This window comes from Rattus norvegicus, chromosome 13 (assembly GCF_021556685.1).
Source record: "Rattus norvegicus strain SHRSP/BbbUtx chromosome 13, alternate assembly SHRSP_T2T, whole genome shotgun sequence".
Taxonomy (NCBI): domain Eukaryota; kingdom Metazoa; phylum Chordata; class Mammalia; order Rodentia; family Muridae; genus Rattus; species Rattus norvegicus.
The window spans coordinates 94,275,723-94,302,845 of NC_141546.1; the positions used below are offsets into that span (position 1 = coordinate 94,275,723).

Consider the following 27,123-nt stretch of genomic DNA (forward strand, 5'->3'; position numbering starts at 1 on the left):
TTAAGGAACAGACCCAAGTAAAGATGCCATGGCTGGAAATGATTAGCCTTTTGTCTGGACCTATTTAAATATCACTCGCATATCAAGAACGCATTGGAAAATAATGCAGCCCTTATTGATGCCAGGCAAGAATAGACTTGGAAAGTATAAGTTTCAGAAAAGGTTCACCACATTCTGGGAATTACGGCAACTTTGACCTGAGCCTTCATTTTCAGACTTCATATCTAGGCCTTCATTTCTAGTTCTCCCTCTGCTTTTGTATTACTGAGACATAAGAATGGTTCATTACAGGCATTGCCATGGAAAACGGGTGTGGGGAGGGAATATAAAATAATCACGTTTTGGAGGAGGATCACACTTGGGGGTGGGAGCTATAATAGAAACTCAGTGACCCGGTTTAGCTGTATCTTCCAGGAGCATTTTGGAGGGAACGCTTGCTCTCAAAATCCTAGATCACAAAACCCCGGAAAGGGCCCGACCAGCAGCAGGTGTCTTGGCTTATCAATGACTCGCTTTTGCTGCATTGCTATCAGGCCTCAGAGTGGCTGTTCCTGTACCTGAAACGTGTGCTGACAGAGGGGGCTGTAGGTTTGGTGGCGGTGGCAAATTGTGTTGATTGGGGGAGCTGAATCTCCGAGGGGAGCTTGTAACCTTGACTGAAGAATAAAAGGCATACATGATCTAGGATCTTTCTAGAGGAGAAAACGCCAGGCTGCACATTGGGAAACTTTGGGAAACAGAAAAGGGAATCTATCTTTTGAGGTCCCTCATGCACGACGTGGATGGTGGAGCAGACCAGTCTTTTTTATTATTTTTCAATCCTGGGGGAATGACACAAATGCTGTGGATTAGGAACACAGGAAATTAGGACTCTGGGTCGTGGGAAAGCCGAGTAGGGGGCATGGTGGGCAGGTAAACAGCGTCGGGAGTGGCTGTCTTGTCTTAAAGCGGTTGGAAGCCTAGGGTACCGGTGCGGGACAGACGGCATCTCCGCAGACGTGGAGGAAAAGGCCGGTTGTGGGGTGGACACCGCGGGGACCCCGGGCGGCTGCGCGGCACAGTGGCGCAGTTCCCAGCCCGTGTCTCACTGGGCCATCGCGTTCCACACCCGAGTCGTCCGGGACCCCGCTCCCCATCTGGCTGCCGCAGCCGCCGCCGCAACCCCACGGGCCGAGGCGATCCCCTTCCCTCTCCTGGGCCCGGGCTCCTCTGGGCCGCAGCGCACTGCTTCCAGCGGGGTCGGGGGGGCGGGGCGCGCCGCCATTTTGGATCCGGACAGTCCGCGAGCCTCCGCCTGCGCGCCCCGGCGCCGGGAGCGGCCTCGCGGAGCCCAGGGCGCGGGCGCGGGCGGCACGGGCGCGAGCGGCGCGGGCGGGCGGGCGGGCGGCAGGCGGGCGGGAGGGGGAGGCGGGCAGAGGAGGAAGGGAGTGGTTGGGAGCCGGGCTGCGGCAGCCTCAGGTCTCCTCGGCGGCGGCAGCGCCCCCTCCTCCCGCGCCTCAGCCGCCTGCGTCCGTCAGGAAAGATGCCCTCAGCCCAGGGCTGTGAAGAAGGGACCCGAGTCGTTGCCCGAACCGCGGCTGCCTCCCGCGTCCTCTGAATTCGTCAGCGCAGCCCCTCGCCGAGGGGCGGCGGCGGCGGCCGCGGGGCGCGAGCGGGAGCCCGGGCGCTGCGCCCGGCGGCACGGCGCGGCCCGCCAGCGGCCTCCGGCAGGCATGGAGCGGGCTCGCTCGGCCAAGTAGCCGCCGCCCCCGGAGCCCGGCGCGAGAGCCGCCCGCAGCCCGCCTCATCCCGGCCGCGCCGCCGGCCAGGCCCTGGGAGAAGCCAGGAAGAAGATGACGCGTCCTCGCCGCAGTCCGCTGGAAGCAGGACTCGCTGCAGAGCCCTAGGAAGAAAGAGCTCGGAGCCGAGGCTCGGCGTGCTCCGAGCCGAGCCGGGAGAGCCGCTCCGGGAGCTGCCCTCCCTTTGCCGCGGAGGACTCGCCCAGGAGCTATCGGAGTGGAGGTTGGGAGCATTTGCAGCAGATTTTTGGCTTTCCCTCCCCCTCCATACATTCCCCCCCTCCTTTTTCAATTTTTCTTCTTCCCGGGAAGTGAATTGCTGATGCCAAGGGGACTTTATTCATTAATGATGCAACTGGATTCGTTTCAGGATTATGTTGCACGAATTGAATTTTGAATGAAGGAGGTTTTTTTTTTCTTTTTGAAAGAAGTGTTGATTCTTTAGTTCGTTGTACTTTTAATTATTATTTTATTTAAATATACAATTTAATTGTATTATTCTCTTAAAAATATTAAATCTATATTTTATGGAAACTTACCCTCAAAATATATATGTTTATGGGTGAAATTGAAGACGCTTCCGTTAAGTGAGGTGACTGGTGTATTGGATGTTTAATTCAGCACCGGCATTGCATGACAGTTGTTGAAATAACAAGTGGTTTATTTTTAAAAACCACATCTTTAAAATTTTAGGTTCAGATAGTAACAGTAGACATCGTAAGGGCATTTAAAAGAAAACCAGCAGAAATCGAAGCAAACATGTCTGGAGAAGTGCGTTTGAGGCAGTTGGAACAGTTTATTTTAGATGGGCCAGCTCAGACCAATGGGCAGTGCTTCAGTGTGGAGACGTTACTGGACATACTCATCTGTCTTTATGATGAATGCAATAATTCTCCATTGAGAAGAGAGAAGAACATTCTTGAATATCTAGAATGGGGTAAGTTTTATTTTTAATACTCAATGTGTGGCTGCTGGCCATGAGCAATGTTAACTATCGTGAAAATGATGTGTGCATCCTTAACAAAAGAACAAACGCCAATTAGTCAAGACTTTTCCCTCCTAGTTTTTCATAACTATTTGCCAGGAGTAAAGCTGTACCTCCTAATTGTTGCCTTGTTGTTTGGCCTTGCCGTTTGTGAACTCACTGCGTTTCGGGGCAGCAATAGGAGCTTTAAAACTAATGCTGGGGTGGGCAAAATCGGATTATTGAGCACAGTTGTCACAGCCATTCAGTGGGAGGGTATTTGTCGGTTTTGACATTCCTTCACAGCCTTTGGAAATCACTGGAGATGAGAGGAGATTGGAAGTCCCTGCGTTCATTTTAGGACAACAGGAACGTGGAGGTGGTGATCAGTGGGTTTAATTTCATCTCTGTATAGCACAGGCAAGACAAACTACTAAACTCGGATATTCCAAAAATTACCAGGTTCCCAAGAAACAATAGAAATAGCGTGCCTCTGTGTGTGTGTGTGAGTGTGTGTGTGTAAAGCAGATGTAGTTGGAGAATGTTTGGAGGCAGCTCCCCTGCCTTCGATTTTATTCTAAATTGAACTTGTCTACACTGGCTAGATGTTACTCAGGCGACCTGTAGCAGTGGACTAGATCAGTGATGCGGGCAAACGCTGCTGCATGTGACCTTCAAGGTAGAAGGCTTATCTGAACTCCTGGAGCCTCTGATGTCACTCACTGGGGTGAGGGAAGTCTGACAGAGCAGTGACCATCATTGCCCAGGCCGGTAGCGAGTGGTACTGTAGCTCTGGAAGGATTTGGGCCATCTAGAATTCTGTGCTGTTGAAATACTTTTAGCTAGCTAAATGATTTTCATATTGAAGATCTGTATTCCCAACTAAACCTTTATTTTCTGAAGTAAAAGATTTAGTGCCTGTTTTTTCTGTTTTCAAGTTCATTCAGAATTTGTTTCTCAAGTCACTTTAAGAATGTCTACATGAAGCAGTTTTAATTCTCCAGTTTTCCAGTATTAGAAGAGTGATTGCTAGCAACATGAGGCTACGAGCTTTAAAAGATGTGCAAATATGAGCAGGAAGATTGAACAGAGCAGTCTGCCATCAGCATGCTGGGAATGGAAGAAATCTTAGGCAGTTGTCAGGCAGCCGCTGTCTTGAGAGTAGGTCATTTTCATATTGGCAGTGACTGTGCGTCTACCTGCCTTTTTATGTGTAGGCTACAATCTTTTATAGAGCATGTGGGATTTTACACCAGTGTTTCATAAACTTAGGAATTCTGTGGTGTTTCTTTTTTTGAAGACTTAAAAGGTCTCAGTACTTTCAGAGTTGGGATTTGAGCCCTTCAGTCATGGCTTCACAGTGATACTGTAGTCTGTGATTATGAGTGTCATTAATATCCTTTTCTTCAGTCATGGCTTCACAGTGACACTGTAGTCTGTGATTATGAGTGTCATTAATATCCTTTTCACTTGCAAAAACAGTAGGAGAACTCTTTGTGATAGCAGTGGCAAATATAATTTAAAATAGTGTATGATGTAAAAGAAAATGCATTTCCATGGCTTCCTGAAGGGTAGTAGTTTTATGCTGTGGGGTATTTTGCCATCTTACTAAAATAACCTGTGTATCTTCCATTAAGTATCTTTTCCTGGATTTCTGCCCTATGTATATGAAGACACTTTACACACACACACACACACACACACACACACACACACACATTTACTTATACTAAAAAGTAAAACAAAGATCAAGTGTTTGGCTACATTCACTATATTTTTTATTCAACCCCCCCCCCCCCCCCCCGCCAATGCTCCCAGAGGGTCTCATGTAGCTCTTGAAGTTATATGTAACTGAGGCTGGCCTTGAACTCCCAATCCTTCCATCTCTCTACCTTTCCAGTGCTGGCATTACTGTGCACTACTATGTGCAGACTATATAGTGCTGAGAATTGAACCAAGGGCTTTGTTCATGCTAGGCAGGTACTCTACCAATTGATCCCAGTCCAAATTCACCTTTATGCTTATTAATAATTTCATGTCTTACCTTTTTAGCTGGCTGATATATGGTCTGATGAGACTCTACAGTCTCATAAATCATTACTGATACTTTTAAAAGATTTATTTTTATTATTTTAAATGATATATATGTGTGTGGGTCTGGTGTAGGTTTGTGCTGTAAGTGCAAACTCCTGAGGAATCCCAGACATCTGATCCCCTTGGAGCTGGATGCTGGTGGTTGTAAGGTGCCTGACATGGGTGTGGGGAATCAAACTCAGGTCCTCTGGAAGAACCATTTGCCCTCTAAGCTACTTACTGAACCATCTCTTCAACTCCAAGAGAGAAGTTTAAAAATTAAAAAAATATATATTTCTTTTTTTTAATTATAATAGTTACATCATTTCCCCTTCCTTTTCTTCCTTCCAAACCCTTCTGTGTTTGGCGTCTGTTTTCATTAATTGTTTTACACACACACACACACACACACGCGCGCGCGCGCCTAAATACATAAATACAACATGCTTAGTGTGCATAATGTTTCTTGTATTTATGTTTTCAGGGGTGAATATTTGGTTTTGGATAATCAGTTGGTGTGTTTTTCCTGGGGAAAGAGAATAGAACTTTTAAGGAATTATTTTGTGTACTTTAGGCTCCTAAGCCTCTGGTGTGCTCTTCCCTTCATAAGAATTATAAGTGGAGGGGCTAGAGAGGTGGCTCAGCAGTTAAGAGCACTGACTGCTCTTCCAGAGGTCCTGAGTTCAATTCCCAACAATTACATGGTGGCTCACAACCATCTGTAATGGGATCTGATGCCCTCTTCTGGTGTGTCAGTGTTCTCAAACATTAAATAAATCTTTTTTTTTAAAAAAAGGATTACGAGTGGAAGTGTTGCAGAGATGCAGCATAAGTGGTTTTATTTACTGCCTTTGATCTGTTGGGGAGCTTAGATTAAGAAAGATAGTATCTTTTCAGTCCCTCTTCATTTATTAGTCTATCACTACATTTTGGGAAATATTCTGTGTCATTTTCATTGCAAAAATGTATAAGAATATCTAGATTAGGTTTTCAGATTGTGAATTGTCTTCACTTTAAATTTTTAATGAATTATTAACTCCTTGGGATGGAAATTTGTAGTAATATAATTAAGGTCAAATTTGACAATTTAGATTTGTTTCAATATGTCATCTTTGGCTAGATTTTAGTCATTCAAAAAGTGTTGTCTTTGAGTCTTTAAAAGACCCAATAATTGAAATAGAACAGTGTGGTTAAGCATTCCACAGTACATGTTAAATATTTGTGTTTGGTATTTGTATCACTGGAAGTACCATCAGATGCTCCACATCTGTATGCCAGGGATGGCTGGTTACTTTTAAACATGTAGTCAGGAAAACTTGACTATTCCAAGTCAAGCATGCTGCTTTTCTTTCATAGCATTTCTTGGTTTTGGTGCTGAGGAGGAAAAGTAGAGTAGGAGAGAGGAAGAAGGGATTACGTCAGTGAGGGCTAGCCCAAGGGGATAAAACACCTTAAGACCATAGGTCACTTCTGAGCCTAATGACATTAATACATTATTTTCTAGTTACAGCCAGCAAGATGCGGAAAGCTTCCTTCCTTTGATTGTTAAATTCGAAAAGATTTCTACTTATAGTCAGTAGGATTTGAAAGACTTTCTTTGATTTTTAAGTTGTTGGAAAGAATTTTGGTTTCTGTTTTTGTTTGTACTCAAGAGGTTTGATGTAAGTGGTGGTTATGGTTGTTAGAGTGGAGCTATAGAAGTGAAGTCGCTGTGATGATGTAAACTGACTGTTCCTTACATCGTTTTTCTTCTACTTTGAAATGAGAAGTTTGAATGTTAAGGAATTACTAATTTATTTAAAAAGCGGATGTAGGATGACACTACTCAGAACAGGAGGACTTGTAGGATTCCCTGAATCTGTAGTACTTTTGCAGACTTTCTGATCTTGATATTATAACACTTTGTGTCATAGCTTACTCAGCTTGTATGCCACACCATAGAGTAGTCTGATTATTACACTTGCCAGGCCATATCAACAGCTATTGTAAGGTAAACATTTCCTTTTATTAGAAGTTAGTTAGCATGTTTATTTATTTATTATTTTATTATTAGACAGGGTTTCTCTGTGTAGCCCTGGCTGTCCTGAAACTTGCTCTGTAAAGGCCAGGGTGCCTCAAACCTGGAGACCGGCCTGCCTCTGCCTCCTGAGTGCTAGCATACAGGAGTGCACCGCCGCCGCCTGACACAGAACAGCTTTGACGTTGATTCTCAGTGTTGTCTTGTGTGAGTTGGGGTGGTGACGGCTTGATTGGAAAGAAGGAATGGAATCGTTTCTAGGATACTTTGTTTGTTTTGCATGTCTGCTGTTCCTCACGGTTAACTATTCCTGAGTGGACATATTCATAATACAGCATTGTTAAGATATTCATGAATAGGGGTTGGGGATTTAGCTCAGCGGTAGAGCACTTGCCTAGCGAGCGCAAGGCCCTGGGTTCGGTCCCCAGCTCCGAAAAAAAGAAAAAAGAAGAAAAAAAAAAGATATTCATGAATACAGGTGATTAAATTAATTTTAAATAAGCTCATTTGTGATCATTGTAAATGTGTTTAAAATATAGGTAGGACACTTGTTTCCTTTACACTAGTCGTGAAATACTCTGTTTTAAGAATGGATGTGGTTTATCTGAACCAGTGCTGACATGTCTAGAGATACTCTGTTAGTGACAGTTTGCTGTTGTACCATTTCTCTCCCTTTCCCCTTTCTCTCCCTTCTTCCTGCCCACTTCTTTCTGAGGGAGTTGACAAATAATATTGGTTATTGTAACAACTTGCAGTACTGATTACTTAGTTAGTAAACTGTTTAAAATAATAGTGCTCTATGGATGAGAACAGGATGCCAAGGTTCACACTTTAAGAATTTTAGAAGTATTTCATATGGAAGCAAGGCGTACTTTACTATAGCAGTGTGAATAAATACTATAATATGTTGGAAACTTTATGAACTGTCCCATAAGTCTTAGGATGTGATTACTATTATATACTAAGTCCAGTCTGCTTTAGGGCAAAAGGACTGAACTTGGCACAGTTTTATTGTGCTACTCAAATCTTACTGACTGCCAGGAAACTGTGTGTAAAGCGTGTTCTTTCTCATTCACTTGGGTGTAATAGTTAAAAAAGAATCAATATATAAAGTCTAACCAACACTTAAAAGCTAGGCTAAAATAGAAAGCAATCAAGTTCATCATACACAGAAAGAGTAAATATTGGCATGCAAGTATGTGTTGCATTTCCCCCTTCTGTATCTTACAGATTGAGATGAGAGGAGTTTGGAGTGTTGTATGGATTAGAGGCGAATGGAATGCAGGTTTATATGTCAGCTGCTAATGACAATACTAGAAGTATGGTTCTGTTTTTGGAAAGAATATGTCAAAGATCCAGGACAACAAATAGATAATGTAATAAAGGGGGATGTACACAGGGACCAGAGCAAGAGAGGGGAGGGGCAGAGGGGCACTTGGACTAGGGAGAGGTTGAGTGGCCAGTGTGAGAGAGAGGACTCCATTGTGCTCCCAAGGTAGTGTTTGAGTCTAGCAGAAAGATTGGCTAATGCTAATCTAGATGAATATACTGGATATAAGAATTAACCTCAGTCCTTTGTATTTTTTTTAAGTGGTAATTGCCTCTTATTTTCCTTTGTGGCAGTGATTAACTTTCATTGATTGTCAGAGATGTATTCGCTTTTTAAATTTAGGGATAAATAATAGTAGTGTCTTGGCAATTTCTTTCTATTCCATGCCAACTCAAGGGAATTTGCTAGCTTCTCATTCTTGTCACTCATAGACCATCAGTGAAAGTGACTTCATGTTTTAGTATTGAAGACCATCAAGTGCTCAGCTGTTTCTGCTGAATCTGCATAAGTTAAGAAGTGCTTTCTAAAATCACTTCTTTTTGAATGATCTGTGCTTTTTTTTTTTTTTTTTGGTTCTATTTTTCGGAGCTGGGGACCGAACCCAGGGCCTTGCGCTTCCTAGGCAAGCGCTCTACCACTGAGCTAAATCCCCAACCCCTGATCTGTGCTTTTAAGTATAAACTATCTTGGACACAAGAATGAGTGTTCTTTGTTGTCACTGCATGGAGGACTGCCCCAGCAGCAGACAATTTTCTCTTCCTCCCCACTGATGCTGTTCAAAGCGTTAGGACTGCTCTTCTCCCTAGCCTCTCACCCTTTGCTGGACAGTTTGCATCTCTCTTTTTAGGCAGTAGGTGAGAATGGGTAGCCTTCATCCGGTGGTCTTGGATCTGCCGCTGGTATAGAGCTGCATTTGACTTTCATTGGAACTGGAGCCAGTTTGTCTTTGAATTCTTCTTTGAACTCTGTTTTTGAATTAGGGCTTCTTCATCTAGTTTTCTTCTCTAGTTTCAAAGGGTGTTCCTTGAAGAGGTGTGTGTCCGTGTCTGTGTCCATGTCCATGTCCGTGTCCGTGTCCGTGTCCGTGTATGTGTGTGTGTGTGTTTGTGTTTGTGTTGTAAATGTGCACAAAATCCTGTAAGTTTGGAAAATCACCTCAGATATAATTCAAGTAAAATATTTCAGGTTATCCTTGAATTTACAAAGTTTATCGGATTACAGAATCATCAGTTTGAATGCTGTCTGTAGGGTCAATGGCAAGTATTCTAATGGGTATTCTTAGGAAAGGGTTGTTCCTTTGTAACTTTCTGTTGAGGTTAGAAAGAAACTTTGAGAAACTTGAATTTAGCTTTGAGTAAGTTTTATTTTACTCAGTGCCAGTAGACTTCTATTTGTGTGTGAAAGGCCTGAGAGATAAATTTAATCGTGGTGGAGTAGTAATGGTGCTGTTGGTAGAATGATGTGTAAGACACACACTGCTCACAGAAGTCTTGGGCTGAAGTCACTGAAGACCTGGGCTGTCAACTCCTGGATGGCTGAGATGTCCCTATGACATACTTCTTCTTAAGTGAACTAACTCCCCGTGGGAAGGCAATGACATGATTTTAAATACAGAAACTCTCACTTTATTTTTATAGCCCCAGTTACTATAATTTTAACATGTTACAAAAGTATTTTGTGCCTGAAAAAAATTGTTCATTATAATGTTTAGAAAGAAAATGCCAATGCCAACCAACCAGAGCTTCCAGGGACTAAACCACTACCGAAAGACTAGACATGGACTAACCCAGGGCTCCAACTGCATATGTAGCAGAGAATAGCCTTGTTGGGGCACCAGTGCAAGGGAATATGGGGGGGATAGAAAGGGGGAATACCCGTTTGGGGGAGGGGGAGGGGAGGGAATGGGGACTTATGGACAGGAAACCGGGAAGGGGAATAACATTTGAAATGTAAGTAAAGAAATATATCTAATAAAAAATTAAAAAAAAGAAAGAAAATGCCTTAAAGTCTTGCAATTTCATAATTCATTGTGTTTTGTTTTTTTTCTCCTAGGGTAACAGTGTTTTAGCTAACTAATTGGTTTCTGTCCTCTCAGTTTGTAGGGACTTTTGTTAGTATGTATAATGGTGTATGGTTTCATGTGTCAGCATCTGTTTGTTTATATGTATTAAAGAGAAGCCAGACAATCGCTCCTCTTTATTAAGGAGAAACTCATGCACAACTGGTGTTATTTTGGCAGTGTGGACAGCTAGAACTTTGCGATTATTGTAAACTTTTGTTCTATGTTTTAGCATGGTAGATAATGATCCTGGAGGACAGTTAACCTGATGGTTCAGAAACAAGTAAAGAACTTTGGACTTAGACTGCATCCTTTCATTATTGGATAGGTGATCTAGGCAAGTTACTTAACTTCTTGAATCTGTGTTATATTGGCTATAAAGAAGTAGACAGTACTATAGTATTTTACCGAAAGATGAAAGCCAGTTTAGAAGTTTTCCCCATGACTTAGGGTTTAATTTGTTGGCTTCAGTCTCATTCTGATTTTTTTGTTTGTTTTTTATACTGGATCTCATGGAGTCATTGAACTTAATATGACCTTAAACTTTTGATTCTTTTGCCTCTACTTCCTAAGCGCTAGGACTAGAGGTGTGTGCTGTTATGTCTGGTTTCTATAGTGATGGGAATTGAACCCAGGACCTTGTGTAGATGCCAGAAAAGCAGTCTACCCCCTGAGTTATATCCTAGCTTCCATTCTGATTTTTAAATTTCTATATTATTTAGCTTGAAAATAAAAGGAAGAGCTAAAATGCCAAATTGGGGATTAAGTTTAAGTTAAGTGTATACTAACGCTAATTAAAGGATATAAGTAAATTTATTTTGCTATCAACAAGCATTTGTATCTTCTTGATAATACCTTATTAAATTGTTATCACTTTAAAATTTTTATTTAATTGTATGTGTATGAATGTTATGCACATCTGTGCACCATGAACATGTCTGGCGCCCACCAGAGGAGGGCATCAGATCCTTCAAAATTATATTTATTTGAAGGTGTATTTCTCAGCTATGCAAACAATCTTAGGTATTATTTTAGGATGGTTTGCATTAAATGATTTGTTCTTTTTAGCTAAGCTATTGAGGAGAGGAGTAGATATTAAACTAATAGCCACTCTTTTCCACCATCAGTAACCGATATTACTCAGTGACTAGTTAAATTTAGTTTTGTATTTATGTGACTTCAATCTGAAAATTAGTGGTAGAATTCTAAACCTCAACTTAGAAGGTTAAATTTTTTATTGGTGTGGTGTTCATATAGTACCTTTTATGGACTAAAATTAGGCAGCACCCACAGATCATGTGATCTTTCAGTAAGTATGAAGAAAATGAACACTTTCCACAAGTATTTCCTTAACTGCATTTCAAGAGACACACTACATGTTCCACAAATTATGGGTTAATTGGATGTGTAGGCTGGAAACCAGTGTTTTGGACACATGCCTTTGTACCTTATCATAGAAAGTTTCACAAGCTCTGAACAGAAACCTTATGCAAGGTTGGCTTAGATCACTTTAACTGTGGAACTATGAGAGGAACACTAGGTTGAACTTGGGACATTGTGGCCACATTAGGAAACTGTAGGCTATGTCCAGAGTCTTTAAGCATGTTATGTAAAAAGCACTTTAAAAAAAATATTGTCACAGTGTACTCAGAGCATAGACACAGGTAAGGGTTTGGCACATTTACATAATCTAGAAACCAGGGTAGCTGAATTTTAATTGGGGGAGAATTCAGCATTGGATAGGAAGTTCTCACCTATCCAGTGTGTTGGAGAGTTCTTACATGCAGCTTCTGGTTTGCAGAGGTATTTCTCCTAGCCTAGTGGTTGGTTTTATTTTTTTCCTCCTTTTTCAGTGAAGCACGGTCATTTTCTGTTCATTGGTACAGAGAAACTGTAAAGTAGACCAAAGTTAATTAGATTTTATGAGTACTTTATAAAAATGATATAATTGTCCAGTTCTAGCAAGAATCTTGTGCTTAAGTGTCAGCGCTTACTAGGGGTGGCTAATACCCTAAGTAACCCATATATGGTGAAAAGCAGTGAGCACTACTTAGAAGTGTTCTGTGCTGAGATTTAAAAAGTTCTTGCTTGACATGACTAAAGCCCCGTTTTGAATTGCATCACTTACTCCCTGTGGTTTTGTCTTGACCAAAAAATTACAATAAAGAAATATTTAAAAGTATACTAAGAGCTCAGGTGTTCAGTGAATCTGACATATTAATATAGGACCAGAAAGCATTTCTACTGTGTACCCACACTTTCTTAGTGTTTATGGTTAGACCCACACTGTTTGCAAGATTAGCATAACTTCTATTTCTGACTTTTAAACTGCATGCCTTTGTCATGTGTCAGCCTCTGTGACGGATGCACGAAGCACTGACAGTTCTTCCAGAAAGTCCATGGCTGTGTTAGTTGCTTGAGGTTGTGATTGATGCTATCCTCATGTTTCTTTTGCCTTCATAACTGTGAGGTAGTATCAGTTAAGTACCTCATGAGTTTTCTGGTTTTCTGCTGTTTTTGTGTATCTGGCCTGATTTACTTGTATTAAATTGGGAAATATGGTTTTATACATTCCTGGGTCTTACTATTTCACTTTGTTTTCCTTTCAAATGGCAAGAAGCCTTTAACACATTACATGTCTCTAACTTGAAAATATGTTCTTATACATCCCGGAATTTAACAAAACATATCTCTGTCAGTCAGTCAGTCTGTCTCTGTCTCTCTCTATGTCTGTATGTCTGTCTGTCTTTCTCTCTCTCTCTGTATAGCTTTGGCTGTCCTGGAACTCAGTCTGTAGACCAGAAAAGCCTTGAATTCAGAGCTCCACTTGCCTGCCTCTCCTGAGTGGCTGGGATTAAAGGCATGTTCCACACTGAATGGCTTATACATGATTTTGTAATCATGTTAAGATCATGCTTAATATCTTTCATTGACTCTGGACAGCTTTTCAGGATAGTTTCATTTAAACTACTGGGCATGATACATACTTTTTCTTTTCTTTCTTAAAGACATGGTGTGCCTGTGTAGCTCAGATTGGCCTTGGTTTGTGCTTCTTCTGCCTCCCAAGTACTGGAATAGTATGTAAACCTGTCCAGTCACAACTCTTATACAGTACTCTTCTGCTGTCTTATATATTTAACTTTAAAAGTGTTTTGAGATAACCATAATTGTACAAAACTACAAGTATAGTACACTTCTTACTGAACCACGAGAGTAATTTGTCTATGATGTCTGTTCCTTTGCAGTGTGTTTGTATGTATATCTATGTGCTTTTATAGTCAGCTGCTAAAGTCAAGGAATTAACACTGGAGAGATCCTGTCAATTTATTTTTGGAAACTTTGAGTTTATCAGTTGATGTGGTGGTCTTGTTAGGAAAGGGTTCGTCTGGAAGCCTGGTCACGTGGGAATGGTGTCTTGTAGTGTTGGTCAAGCCAGGTCTAGGTTTTCCTTGACTTTCATGACTTGGTCTCTTTTGAGTATTGCAGGCCATTTGCAGTAACTGTCCCATTTGGATTTTCCTCACAGTTCAATTTAGGCAAAATCTTGTTTGTATCTCAGAAATGATGCCGCCAGCATTGTTCTGCTTTTGTCCTGTCAGATGAGGCACAGATTTCATACCGCCACTGTCGTTATTCTTTGGGTATATGCCTGTACTCCTAACACCAAAGAGGGAGGCAGGGTCATGAATGAAACTCTGCTGTGCTATAGAAGTAACTTTGAGCCTGGCCAGAGCAACAGAGTGAGACCCAGCAGCAGCAGACACACGAAGTAAAATCATGACAGAACAATGACTTCCTTCCCTTTGTAATTCTTGAAAAGGTATTTTATGTATGTGTCTCTCTTTGCTTTATTACATTACATTTATATTTACAGTAGCTTACTTTCGTGTGTGTTAAATCTAGCAGGTTAGGCTCTCCCTGCAAAGTAGAAGAGGAGTTACCCAAATGCTTCAGGAAGGGACAGATGGTACTTTATCTGTGTTTTTCTTTTTGAAAATGTTTCAGTGAAAACATGATTAGGAAAGTAGACAAGGGCCATGTATGAATTGCATATGCCATCTTCAGTGGTAGGAATGTCATCATGGAATCTGTCGGTAGCTTGTCCTGACCTAGATTTAGTCAATAGGCGTTTCTTCAGATTGTCCCTTTGACATGTCCCCATGATTTTTTGAGCACTTTCTTGCTTTTTGGTATAACAAGATGGATGAGGCTTGTCCTGTACTTTTCTTGACCCTGCCTTGGGATCAGCAAGTTTTTAAGGACTCTGGGCACCTTTTAGTAGGAGTTACTCTGTAGGAGACAGGGTAAGGTCTCACTCCCAGAGAGCTCACTGCTGCTTTTTCTGTGGGCAGTGCCTCCCTTCATTAGTCTACCCAGACCTGTTGCAGTGTCTAGCCATCTCCCGTCATGTATGAATTGACATCTGTATTTCAAATCTGCATGTACTTAGGTAGATACTGTTTCTGTCTGTATTTTATGGAAAGATCATGAGTATCCCTAATCACCAGTATTCCTAATTCCAGTCTAATGCTACAGGGTTTATTTTAGGTTTCTTTTTCTTTTTTCTTTTCTTTTTTCCTTTTTTGATTGTTTTGAGAGGGAGAGGGAGAGAGAATGTATGCAGGGGAATTCAGGTATGTGTACTCTTGAGGAAGCAGAGGCCATGGACCCCCCACCAGCTGGAGTCAAAGGCTGTTGTGAGACACTTGATGTGGGTGCTGAAAATTGCTCTCAGGCCCTCTGCTAGCACAGTAGGTGCTTCTGAGTGCTGCACCATCTCTTCAGCTCCATTTATTTACTTAGGACATCTCTCATTACTCCTCCATTTCTTCCCTCATCCAATCTGTTCACCATGCTAGCTTGCTGCTGTTCTCATCTCTAAAGCTATGCTCTTCACCTGGTTCTGTCTGAACACCACACCAGCTTCCTCCATTGCAGGCTTTCTTCTCAGCCAAGGGTGCTGTGGTGTTCCCCAGACTCTGACACTACCAGTGCCAGGACCCTTTTGTGGCTGTCAGGCTTAGCTGTTGGCCCCCATGTGACTTCTTTTTGCTTTACTTTGTTCTCCTGTGCCTACTGACCTTAGGTGTGAATTGTTCAGGAAGAGGGGATGGCTATTTACCTAACACATGCCTCTCTTTAAAATAGGAACACTTGCGAGTAAGGTTTTATTGAGTGATTTTGTGGTACAAACATCAAGGAATGTATTTACACAAACTTAAGATGCATAGGATATCACCAGATGATATAGTCACATCAGACCACTATTGTAGATGTCTGCCACTAAGCAAGGCTTAACTACGGGGTTGGGGATTTGGCTCAGAGGTAGAGCACTTGCCTAGCAACCGCAAGGCCCTGGGTTTGGTCCCCAGCTCCGAAAAAGAGAGAGAGAGAGAGAGAGAGAGAGAAAAAAAGCAAGGCTTAACTATATACATATCTTTATATGCATGTAATTTTATTCATACACTTTTTTTTTTTGAGATAGAGTCTTATTAAAACCACTAATCTGGTTTTGGGCTCACATACTTTTCTTTCTCTCCCAGCTTTTGGAGTTACATTCATGTCCTGCTATGCCAAGCTTCCCTAGTCACTCAGAAGTCTAAAAGGAATCCTTTCAAAAATGTATAAGGAATAACAGTCTCTGATAAAATATATATCCTGTGAACTTTAGCCACATAGTCATGGGACAGCTGATATGCTAAAGTACAGGACAGTGTGTGTCAGCTCCCAGATCCTGTTGTGCTGCCCCTGGTACCATACTCAGCTGTTGTTAGCTCAAAGGAAAACTGTAGGCGATCAAGGGCCGTCTGGTTAGCCTGGGTTTTACATTCTGGCCAGTGTTTTCTAACTTCCCCTCCTGGGCCATCATGCTTGTTGTCCTCAAGGCCAGCATCTGTCTGTCTGTCGGTCTGTCTGTCTGTCTTGGACCACTGCTCCACAGTTATGTCAGGAGCTTGTCTCCTCTTTTATTTACCCTGCTTTATTTCAACAGTGGTTTTTTTCTTTTAAAAAACCTAATTAATTTTAATGGGCAAATAAAGATGATTTCTTAATTGATGGTTTATGATTCCCTTTAATAGCATTAGGCAGTCTATAAATAGGTACTTAGTAGACTGAGGTAAAGAAAAAGAGTAAGGAATAGGGAAAATGCAAGGAGTCTAATTTGTCAATCTGTTCTCTTTCAGTAAGTCTGTATTTAATCTTACTTGCACTGTAGACAGAACAAACTTCGGGGGTTGGTATTGATCAATTAAACATATAAATAGAATTTCATCTTCTCTGTAGTCCTATTAAAACTATAGTAAAGATTTTTTAACAGTCATAAATATCCAGAAATGAGAAGAGCAGGAAAGGAGATGTGAAGCAGTTTTATTTGTGAAGTGAAAATGTGAGTGATGTCCACTCAGAGCCTGAGGACGTGGGGTTCTGAGTTAGCACAGGTGAAAGCTGCCGAGGTTAAGTGGCAGAAGTCAGCACAAGTCGAGTAGTTGTAGAAGTTGGTGTCTGCAGGCCTCAGATGCTGGACTTCTGGGACAGAGTGTAAAGTGGTTTGGAAAATGAAGCATCTTGAAAAAGGGCTATTAAGAAAAGATTGTGTAGGAAAGAAAAAGTAACTAATCTACATGGTTATAGTAATGGTGGCATTGAGTAATGACCTGACTAAAATTATACTATAATTACATTGGCAGGGTAATATAGAGAGGGGAGTTTGTTAGGGCCTAATACTTGCCTTAAATCTTATAGATGGCAATGTAAGTATTTTTTGTTTAATTTAGGAAAGTAGTTTATTCTGGGAAAAGTTATGTAGGTTAAATCCTTTATATATGTTTTTAAACATTTACATAGCTACTTCTAAAGTTACACATATGCAGTGCTCATCTGTTTATGGAATTGAACATCAGCGTCTGAACTCAAACAGAACTGTGCAGACAAAGGATGTAAGTGCTGTTTTGGGTTATAAGGAATGGAAAATCCAATGCAAATTGGTTTCAAAAGTAAGAAAGGTTTTACTTTTTACTGACCCATCAAGAACCTTGATGTCTTGAGCCTTTTGGTTTAGTGACTCAGCAGATATCCAGGTTCTGTGAATGTGGGGCAATGTGGACTTCTTTATCACACCCCAGAGGATAGGATGGCACCGGAGCAGCGTGCTCCCAGGTTAGTGCGGGAGGAGAGAGAAGCCAGCTGTGGGGTCAGATAGCCAGTTAGATCTCTGTTTGTGAGGGGGCAATCACTATGCTGGTGGTGACGGGATTGTTGAGGGGCCTGAGCTGTGTGAAGAAAAATTAAGATTTTTTTAAAAAACAAATTTAGAATATGGGGAGATGGTGAGATGGTTTATTCATTAAAATGCTTGCTGTGCAAATCGGAGGACTTGAGGTTGGATACCCAGCAGCCATGTAAAAGCCAGGCATGTGTGTGCGCACTCTAGTACTCAGGAGCAAGAGGGTGAGGTGGGGACAGGTTATGCTCCTTAGGGTTTTTTGTTGTTGTTTGTTTGTTTTGTTTGTTTGTCTTGTTTTTTGTCAGCTTGCCACAGTCGGGGGTTTTTGGGAAGAGGAAACCTCAATTGAAAAACTGCCTCCAGCAGACTGTGCCGCAGGCAAGTCTGTGGAGCATTTTCGTGATTAATGATTCGTGTGGGAAGAAGGCCCAGCCCACTGTGGCTGTGTGTGCTGCCTCCCAGGTGGTCCTGGGAGATCTAAGACCAACCATTGTGAGACTGGAAAGTTAGCAGGAAGCAGCATCCCTCCATGGCATCTGCTTCAGTTCCTGTGTCGGCCTCCTTCCATGATGCGCTGTGATCAGGACTGTAAGCTGTAAGGTGAAATACACCGTTCTTTGTCACTGTTCTATCATAGCAACAGGAAACAGCTAGAACATGGGAGGACCTCTAGTGTTTGCTGGCGAGTTGCACTAGCCTGACTGATGAGTTTTAGTGTCAGTGAGCAGCTCTGTATGAGAAAACTGTGGGAGAGTTTGGAGGGAGGAAAGGGAAAGGAGAAATGATGTCATTATAACATAATCTCAAAAATAAAAGAAAAAATGAAAAAAAACCCCTAGGGCTGAGGAAAACATCTAATGTAGATCTCTGGCCTTTCCGTGCATGCACACAGACTTGGATAAACACATATGTACATACATGCACACACATGTGCAGCACGTACACAAATTGGAATCTTCATTGGAGAGAGAACCTGGGTTCTGGTTAGATCTCAGGCAGTTTGCACTGAGTTGACCTCGAGCTTTACCACTTCCTGAAGCATCTCATTAGAAACCACGTGTGCTCCAGCAAAGTTCGGAATTACTTTTTGTCTTTTCCTGATCACTTATAAGAGTTGCTTGCTATGTTAATATACTTTTAATTTGGAGATTCTGGGCTAGGGTTACTATGTGGAAGAGAGAGTGGAATGTATTAAAAACCGTCTGATTAAATTATAATTTGAAAATTGCATATGGTCATTGAAATGCCACTTTTCACGGCCTCACCAGTTTTGTTGTTGTTGACTTCTCCTTCCTCTGCATGCTTATAAAACTGCTCTCCTGCCTTTGGCCAGCAGCATGACCGCACATTACTACTTGTCTTTTTCCTGTATGTCATGCTAGGATCATCTCATATCTGCAGCACAAATTCCATCATATCACTTGTTAGTGTAATTAGATGGTGTGGTTAGGGAGGCTTGTAAAAGTAAATTTAGTAAATATTTCTTGTGCAAAATAAAGGTTATGTGCATGTATGTGTGCGTGTATGTGTATGTATGTATGTATGAATTCGATACAGTTAGAGCCATCTAGGAGGAGGGAAATGCTTTCATCAAATTTGCCTGTAGGCAAGTCTATGGAGTATTTCTTTTTCTTTTTTTTTTTTTTCTTCTTTTTCCCGGAGCTGGGGACCGAACCCAGGGCCTTGCACTTGCTAGGCAAGCGCTTTACCACTGAGCTAAACCCCCAACCCCTATGGAGTATTTCTTGATTAACGATTGATGTGGGAAGGTCCTACTCCGCTGTGAGTGGTGCCACCCCTAGGCAGGTGGTCCCGGGTTGTATAGAAAAACAAAGGAATCCTGCTTTGAGTTCCCGCCCTTACTCAGAAGTCGTGTTCCTGAGTATTCTAGTTGCCAGGTGTCTCCCATCTTTCCCCCTATTTTAATTTTACACATGTGCTTGTCTTGCCTGCATCTATGAGCACCGTGTGAATTTTCTGTGGAGGCTGGAGGAGGGTGTTGGATCCTTCAGAACTGGAGTTGCAGAGGTGGGTGCTGGGAATGCAACTGCTCCAGCCCCTCACACCCTTTTAAAAAGAAGCCTGCACTGCCCAGGTTTTTGTTTTTGTTTTAAGAGTTCTTAGGGCTGGAAGATAAGTTAGGGAATGGAGTCTGGGCACTGCTCACACTGTTCCCACTCCTGAAGCTTTGCCTCAGGCTTTGTCTTCACTCAGTTGTCTCAACAGAAGTACTGCAAACATTTTAGGCCTATATGGTGTGTGTATATCCATCATGTGCAATCTTTTTTTTTTTTTTTTTTTTTTTTTGGTTCTTTTTTCCGGAGCTGGGGACCGAACCCAGGGCCTTGCGCTTCCTAGGCAAGCGCTCTACCACTGAGCTAAATCCCCAGGCCCCCCCCCCCCCCCCCCCCGGTCACGTGCAATCTTAATCGTTGCCAGGTGCTCAGACCTTCTGGGACTCACCTACTCTTGCTCTCGCCCTCCTTGCAGGCCAGGAACCTGCCCGGTCTCAGTAGGGAGGTGGACAAGCCTGGAGACTCTGGGCTGCCCTCAGGAGCCTTCACGATACTTCTAAGAGTCCGGTTTCTTGTGGATTGTCCAGTCCAAGGGAAGGGCCTTTTCTTGGAATCACAGAAGTTGGGTCAAGGTTACGGTTCTTTGACTGACTGATAGCCTGAGTCCTACAGGCCATTGGAATTCGGCCTCATGATGTACTTGGGCTGTGGTCTGAGGGACTTTGGTGATTTCTCTTTGGGCTGTGGACCAAAAGGAAGGCTGAAAGTTTGGGTATAGAATCTACTCACTTCCACCTGATTCTGGGTAGGACAGATCAACCATCGGGAAAAGAATTCTAATGATTAAAATTATCTTTTTTTTTTTTTTTTTTTTTTTTAGAAAATTGTAGCATTTAAAAGGTTTGAGAGAACATGAGGCTGACTTTACTTCCATAGTTTGGTATGACCCCCATTTTCTTATACACTCAGTGTGCTCCAGCCTTATCCAGGCCATGGTATCGGCAGAGGTGGAGGACTGGAAAATGAGAGGTGATGAGGAGAGAAGCAGCAAGGGTGGCTGAATGCCTCGGCTGTGTAACCGGTGTGCACCGCTAACAAGTCACAGGCACAACCTTAGCAGGTGGTGCCAACCTGAGCTGTGCTTGTCCCCTTTACCAGAAGCTTTTCCTTAGAATGAGGAAAAGAGGAACAGGCTAAGAAAATTGCTCTCTTCGCTGCAAAATAATATGCCTCATATACTGCAGATGTCCTTACCAGCAAAACTCTTGAATGGAGTCCATTTCTAAAGTAGTGCCATTCACCCGAATCTGAGTCAGTTAAAAATTCAATTAAACTGTGAACTGACAATCTCATCTAAAAATGTCTACTAGTAGTCAGGAAATAATCTAGTATAGTATCTTCACAGTGAAGTATTTCTACCCATGATGGTGAAGACTCAGGGTATATGTGGGCACACAGAGTTTTAAGTGTATCACTTTATAATTTTCGATTCCTTAAGAGCTTGTTTTAAACCCCCTGTGCTTGAGAACACTCTGAAGTCACTTGACTTCTCGTTTTCTACTTCCCTTTGACTATTGCCACCTCCCAGTTTGTAAAACAAAGCCTATTTTTCACCCACCTTAAATCTGGTTTATAAGTGGTATCTTGCCTTGGAGGAAACTCTCTGGCTCTATGCAGGTCAGGAACCGGCCACAGGTCTCAGCAGCGAGGTGGGCAGGCCTGGAGGCCCTGGGCTGCTCCAGGAGCTACCAGCTAGTGCTGCAAACTACATCTCTTCACACCTCTTCTGAAGGGACGCAGTTGTGAAACTGAAGGGACTGCTTGAAAATATTAGCTCCATTGGCAAAGGGAGGTGCTATCACGTGGTGAAGCTCTGTTTTGTTTTCCTACTCTGTAAGTGGCTAAGCCCTAGCCTCTGTCTCCATTGAAACTAGTACCACTTGAGATCTTGGCTATATATGGTAATAATACATTATTTGAATAAAGAATTAAATACATGTTTCAACAGAATTGTCTTACTTTTGCCATTGGTTTTGGAAAACCAAATAAACAAAATAGGACACATTTATCTAAGTAATGTTGCTATTGTTTCTCAAAAGTACTGTGAAGCCAGGCTTAGTGGTACACATATTTAGTCCCAGAACTCGGAAGGCAGTGGCAAACTGATATTTGTGTGGTCGAGGCAAGCCTAGTCCGCATGTGAGTTCCAGGACAGCCAGGGCTACATAGTGAGACCCTGTCTGGAAAAAAAATACTGGGAAGTTTGAAAGAATTCAGTGTTAGTCCTGTCTCATCTACTTAAATTTTCTTTTTGGGATAACTGTAAGTTAGATTCAGTCTCTTTATTTGCTATAAGGTTATTCTAGTTTTCTATTACTTCTTGGTTATTGGGCAAGTTGGGTTTTCCTAAGAAATTGCCTGTTCATTATTTAAACATTATTTTCCCTTGTTTGCAAATGGTATTTTTCCAACATAATATTCTTGTTGACTATTTTGAGAATTGCACATCATGCACCTTGATGACACTTCCTAATCTTTTCATGTTTGTTCTCTGAGACTTGCCCAGCAAAAGCCGAAGAAGGAAGTAGAGGGAGGAGGGAACAAAGCCAAGACTATTTTGTGTTGTCTGTATGCTCACTGGAGCATGGTTAAACTCCCAGTGACCAATGCCCTAAGGAAAAATGAGTCCTTCTCCACCTGCATCCCCCTGGAATCCAGTTGTGGAGAGCTACAGCCCAACACCCCTATCATAATTTTTAATACTTCTCTTTGATATCTTCCTTTTAAGGCTGTCACTTTGTGGGGGGCGGGATGGGTTGGGGTGATGTAGACATTTCCACAGAAGCCTTCTAACTAGCCCTCCAGCCTCTTAACTGCGTCAGCAGCCACCCACTACAAGTGTAGCTTCCTTGCTTCTCACAGTCAGTGGGAGCATGGGTTGTAGGTTTCTAGTGTCAGCACAGACCACAAACATCTGCATGGCCTCCAGCATCAGCAGGGCCGTCAACACCGAGCCATCCATCTCTCCAGCCCTGACTATGGCTTTCTAGACACCATCTCGGTTGATCTCACATGTTGGCTTCTTATATTTATTTATTTATTTTTTGGTTAAGTTTTGTTCCATTTTAAGTGTTTTCTATTTCTGTTTTCTCTTTTGGCATATCAGTGTTTTTTTATTTATACTGCTCAAATGTCATTAGTTTAAAATTTTCTGCCTTGTATCATACTACCATTTATGTAATATTTATACATTCTTTATGGTTTTCAAAATACCATGTCTTCTAGATCCAGCTTGTTGCTCCAGTTTCTCAAATTTTTGATTGCTTTACCTGTCAATTACTGAATAACCTATATTAAAATTATACCTTAATAGAAGATTTGCCAGTTTTCTTTGTAAATTTTTGTTCATCATATATTTTGAGATAAGATTAATTAGGTTCATGAAGAGTGGAATTATTATTTTTCCTGGTCATCATACTTTTTATTTAGTGATCATCATGTACAGTAGGCCTTTTGGCCTTAAACTTCCTCCTTTATCTTTATTAAAATGTAGGTAATATATCTTTATTTGGTTATTATTCACTTGGTTTATCTTTTTAAAAAACCCTTTCATTTATATTTTTTTCTGTATTAGAGAATATAAATGGCTCTTAGAAACAGCATATAACTTTTTTTTTTTTTTTTTGGTTCTTTTTTTTCGGAGCTGGGGACCGAACCCAGGGCCTTGCGCTTCCTAGGCAAGCGCTCTACCACTGAGCTAAATCCCCAACCCCATATAACTATATTTTTGTTCCTCAGTATGAAGTATTTATATTTTTGTAGAGGATCTTAATCCAGCAACATGACTGTTCTGACTGAAACACAGACATGCCCTTAGAACATACCTTCATAATTCATAACACTGAAGGTAAGGTTAGTTTGTAGAGGGAGGCAGCCATGTTTGAAAGGGACATCTAATTGAGGGTCAGACAAAGTTGAGACAAAGTTGAGTCAGAGACAGATTTGACAGAATGAATCAGAGATAGGATTTGTTCATCTCTCAGCACAGGAAGGCAGAGGTAGTTCAGAGCAGCACGGGGAGTTAAGGGGCAGTGCAGCAAAGCGTGTCTGTTAGTTGGGAGGTCATAAGTTTAGTGCAGTGCAGTGCAGTGGAGTTTTTCATGAGTTCAGTGCAGGTCAGCAGAGGCCTTTGAAGCCAGAGAACAAGAAGGAGCCAGACGATTAGAACAGACTTTCAGAGTTAGTTTGAGGCCAAGTAGAGCAGTTCAGTGAGAAGCCTAGAGTAAGCTGATTGAACCAGTCAGCCTGGAGAGGAGTTTGTGCTAGAACAGCGGAGTTCAACCAGCCAGCTGGAGTTCAGAAAGAACTGGAAAGGGTGAGGGTATTCGCAATAAGTCTCAGGCTGGAAGCATACTCGGCCTAGGTTGGCAGAGGGAGGCTGGAAGCTGAAGCCTTTAAGGTCTGGGCTTGCAGAAGATTAGATTGTACAGAGGCTAGAAGCTTCCAGGCCTACACCTAGGGATAGTAAGAAATGCCCTGGGCTTAACCCACACAGCTTGGGTGTAGCTCTCATCTCAAAAGTTAGCTTTACATATCTTAACTGGTGCATGCAAGCTGTTCATATTTACTGGAAATACAAATCTATGTGGATATACATTTTATCATTTAAATACATTTTCTGTATTTATTTTTGTACATATTGTCACTATCTTTTGAAGTAATTCGACATATTTTCTGAATTCAGTTTTCCACCCCCTTCTGGGGCATTTTTTCCTTACTGGTGTCAGTACTGGAGCTGCACATCATGCTGTGCGTGTAAGTCAGTTGCTATTCCCTGTGCAACTCCAGAGGCTCCTGCGTGTAACTTCTACTGTTTCTTTCAATTGGGAGAAACAGAATCTGATTGGGATAACATTGGTAGTGTCTACTCCTGGATCCCAGCTCTTATAAAGAATAGAATGAAAGAATTCCATAGCAACACGGCCACTGGACACTTCTCCCTTGCTCCTCACTCCACCTGGCATTCACCTTCCCAACTCATGGTGTTGACTTTGATCAGCTGTTTGAGGAGGTACATACAACAGGATTGCTGTAAAGCCAAATATATTTCCACTGGTCTGTGAGAGTTTTATTAAGTGGATCCCACCCAGCTCCTCTTTCCTTGTCTCCCTCTCTTTCTCCTGTTTGTTCTACTTCCTCCTCTTCCTACCACACAGCAGTAGCCCTACCCCTTAAGTGTGTCTTAGCGGCTAAGCTCTTCTAAACACTTGGGATTTATGTGTTTTCAGTAATAGAAGTAGATTCTCTTCTCACAGAGTCTCTATGAACCTTTTCCCTCACAGAAATGACCTCTGACCCTGGGCACTGTTACTCTCATTATTAAATGGTCTTGTTTATTAAGGATTACTTAGGTTGAGTCATAGTCTTTTAGAAGGAGAGTTGGAGTTGGGGTTTTGCTTATGTTTTTGAATTTAAAAACTATGGAAGAGAGAAACGAATATAAAATACTGAGTTTGTTAAGTAAGGACTGAATTTGAAAATTATGAGTTCTAAGTAAAAAGAAATTAAAAAAATGTCAGACCATGCATAGTCTCTGTTTAGAAACATGAACACAAATTTTTGACTAACGATACAGTTCCCAGAGCTTCCATAGCTTATCGGTCATAGGAGAGACAGAATTACATTTTGAGTTTGTTTTTAGTATTTGTAGCTGGATGTGCTTGGCTGTACATCCAAAGAGTCCAACCGTCAGAGGCTTCGGATATTGGACCTTCCCTACTGAGCAAGAAGGCCTTAGGGCGGTCCCAGGTCAGGTCCTGGCTCAGCAACACTAGTGTTGGATTTAGAAGGTCTCTGAAGTCTCGTGTGTCCTGACCCAAGACAGCTAGCTCATGAAAGAGGACATCATTACAGTAGCATCTTACGTAAAAGTAAGGGACTTTGGGGAAGGGATTAGTCTTATTTCTCACTCTTCAGGGAAGAAGCCCCTTCCCTGGCACTCTCAAGTACTTTTATGCCATTGGCTCAAATGACAGAACGTGAGTTTTATACTTACCCTGACTGAGCATTAGCCAAGAGGAGAGTGATTGCCAGGGCTGGCCTATGACTTGCAGAGTATCAGGTTTTAAAGCAGCAAATAAATGTGGTTAACAAGGGCCCATGAATTTATAAGAATTAGTTTTTTGTAACTTTAATTTTTTCAAAGTATTTTAATGATGGTTCTTTTTTATATTTGCATAAACATTTTAATTTTTAAAAATAAAACTTATATCTAAAACATAACTTTTTTCAAAAAGAAATAATATAGCAAGAAGAATATAATGGTCTTATACTTTGTGAATCTATTCAATGGCTGGATTCCCATACCTGCTTTGGTATGTATTTTTTCAGTTTGTTTTCTAGAACTCCATATATGAGCATGGCTTCTACATCACTCCTGCCTTGCCCATTCTATCCTAAATTCATGACTTATTTCTTTTTCTTTTTTCTTGGATAGTTTATGTATTACATTTCAAATGTTATCCCATTTCCCCATTTCCCCTCCAGAAACCCGATATCTTATCTTCCCTCCCCCTGCTTCTATGTGGGTGGTCTCCCACCGACACACCCACCCCTTCCTGCCTCCCTGCCCTGTTATTCCCCTACACTAGGGCATCGAGCCTTGACAGGACCAAGAGCCTCACCCATTGATGCTCAACAAGGCCATCTTCTGCTATATATGCGACTGGAGCCATGGGTCCATTCCTGTGTACTCTTGGTGGTTTAGTCCCTGGGAGCTCTTGGGTCAGGGAGGGGGTGGTCCTGGTTGGTTGATATTGTTGTTCTTATGGAGTTGCAAACCCCCTTCAGCTCCTTCAGTCCTTTCTCTAACTCCTCCGTTGGGGACCCAGTTCTTAGTTCAATGGTTGGCTATGAGTATCTGCCTCTGTATTTGTCAGGCTCTGGCAAAACCTCTCAGGAGACAGCTATATCAGGCTCCTGTCAGCATGCACTTCTTGGCATCTGCAATATTGTCTGGGTTTGGTGCCTGTATGTATATGGGATGGATCCCCAGGTGGGGAAAGTCTCTGGATGACCTTTCCTTCAGTCTCTGCTTCACACTTTGTCTCCACATATCCTCCTGTGAGTATTTTTGTTCCCCCTTCTAAGAAGGACTGAAGTATCAGCACTTTGGTCTTCCTTCTTCTTGAGCTTCATGTGGTCTGTGAATTGTATCTTGGGTATTACGAGCTTTTGAGCTAATATCCACTTATCAGTGAGTGCATACCATGTGTGTTCTTTTGTGATTGGATTACCTCACTCAGGGTGATATTTTCTAGTTCCATCCATTTGCCTAAAAATTTCATGAAGTCATTGTTTTTAATAACTGAGTAGTACTCCATTGTGTAGATGTACCACATTTTCTGTATCCATTCCTCTATTGAAGGGCATCTGGGTTCTCTCCAGCTTCTGGCTATTATAAATAAGGCTGCTATGAACATAGTGGAGCACGTGTCCTTGTTGTATGTTGGAGCATCTTTTGAGTATATGCCCAGGAGTGGTATAGCTGGATCCTCAGGTATTACTATGTACGATTTTCTGAGGAGCCTCCAGACTGATTTCCAGATTGGTTGTACCAGCTTGCAAATGGAGGAGTGTTTCTATTTCTCCACATTCTCGCCA

General features: G+C 41.9%; 1 protein-coding gene and 1 long non-coding RNA gene across 29 annotated transcripts in view; one reads left to right on the forward strand and one right to left on the reverse strand.

The window, feature by feature from the left end:
• Nucleotides 1-1,413: 1,413 nt before the first annotated feature.
• Nucleotides 1,414-27,123, forward strand: part of Cdc42bpa (CDC42 binding protein kinase alpha) — a 220,323-nt gene continuing 194,613 nt past the window's right edge. For 27 of the 28 annotated variants that reach the window (XR_015635049.1, XR_015635050.1, XR_015635051.1 and 24 more), the window contains exon 1: nt 1,414-2,715. Coding sequence is in view for 21 of the 28 variants with exons in the window: in XM_087579827.1 (XP_087435953.1) it covers nt 2,538-2,715 (178 nt within the window). In the remaining 7 variants the exon portion in view is untranslated. The remainder of the gene's footprint in view (nt 2,716-27,123) is intronic. The other variant, NM_053657.2, reaches the window with a different exon arrangement.
• Nucleotides 15,378-21,311, reverse strand: LOC148001840 (uncharacterized). Its single transcript, XR_015636219.1, has 3 exons — nt 21,080-21,311; nt 19,910-20,202; nt 15,378-18,039 (listed from the first exon to the last, which is right to left on the reverse strand). It is a non-coding gene; the product is annotated as an uncharacterized LOC148001840 (long non-coding RNA).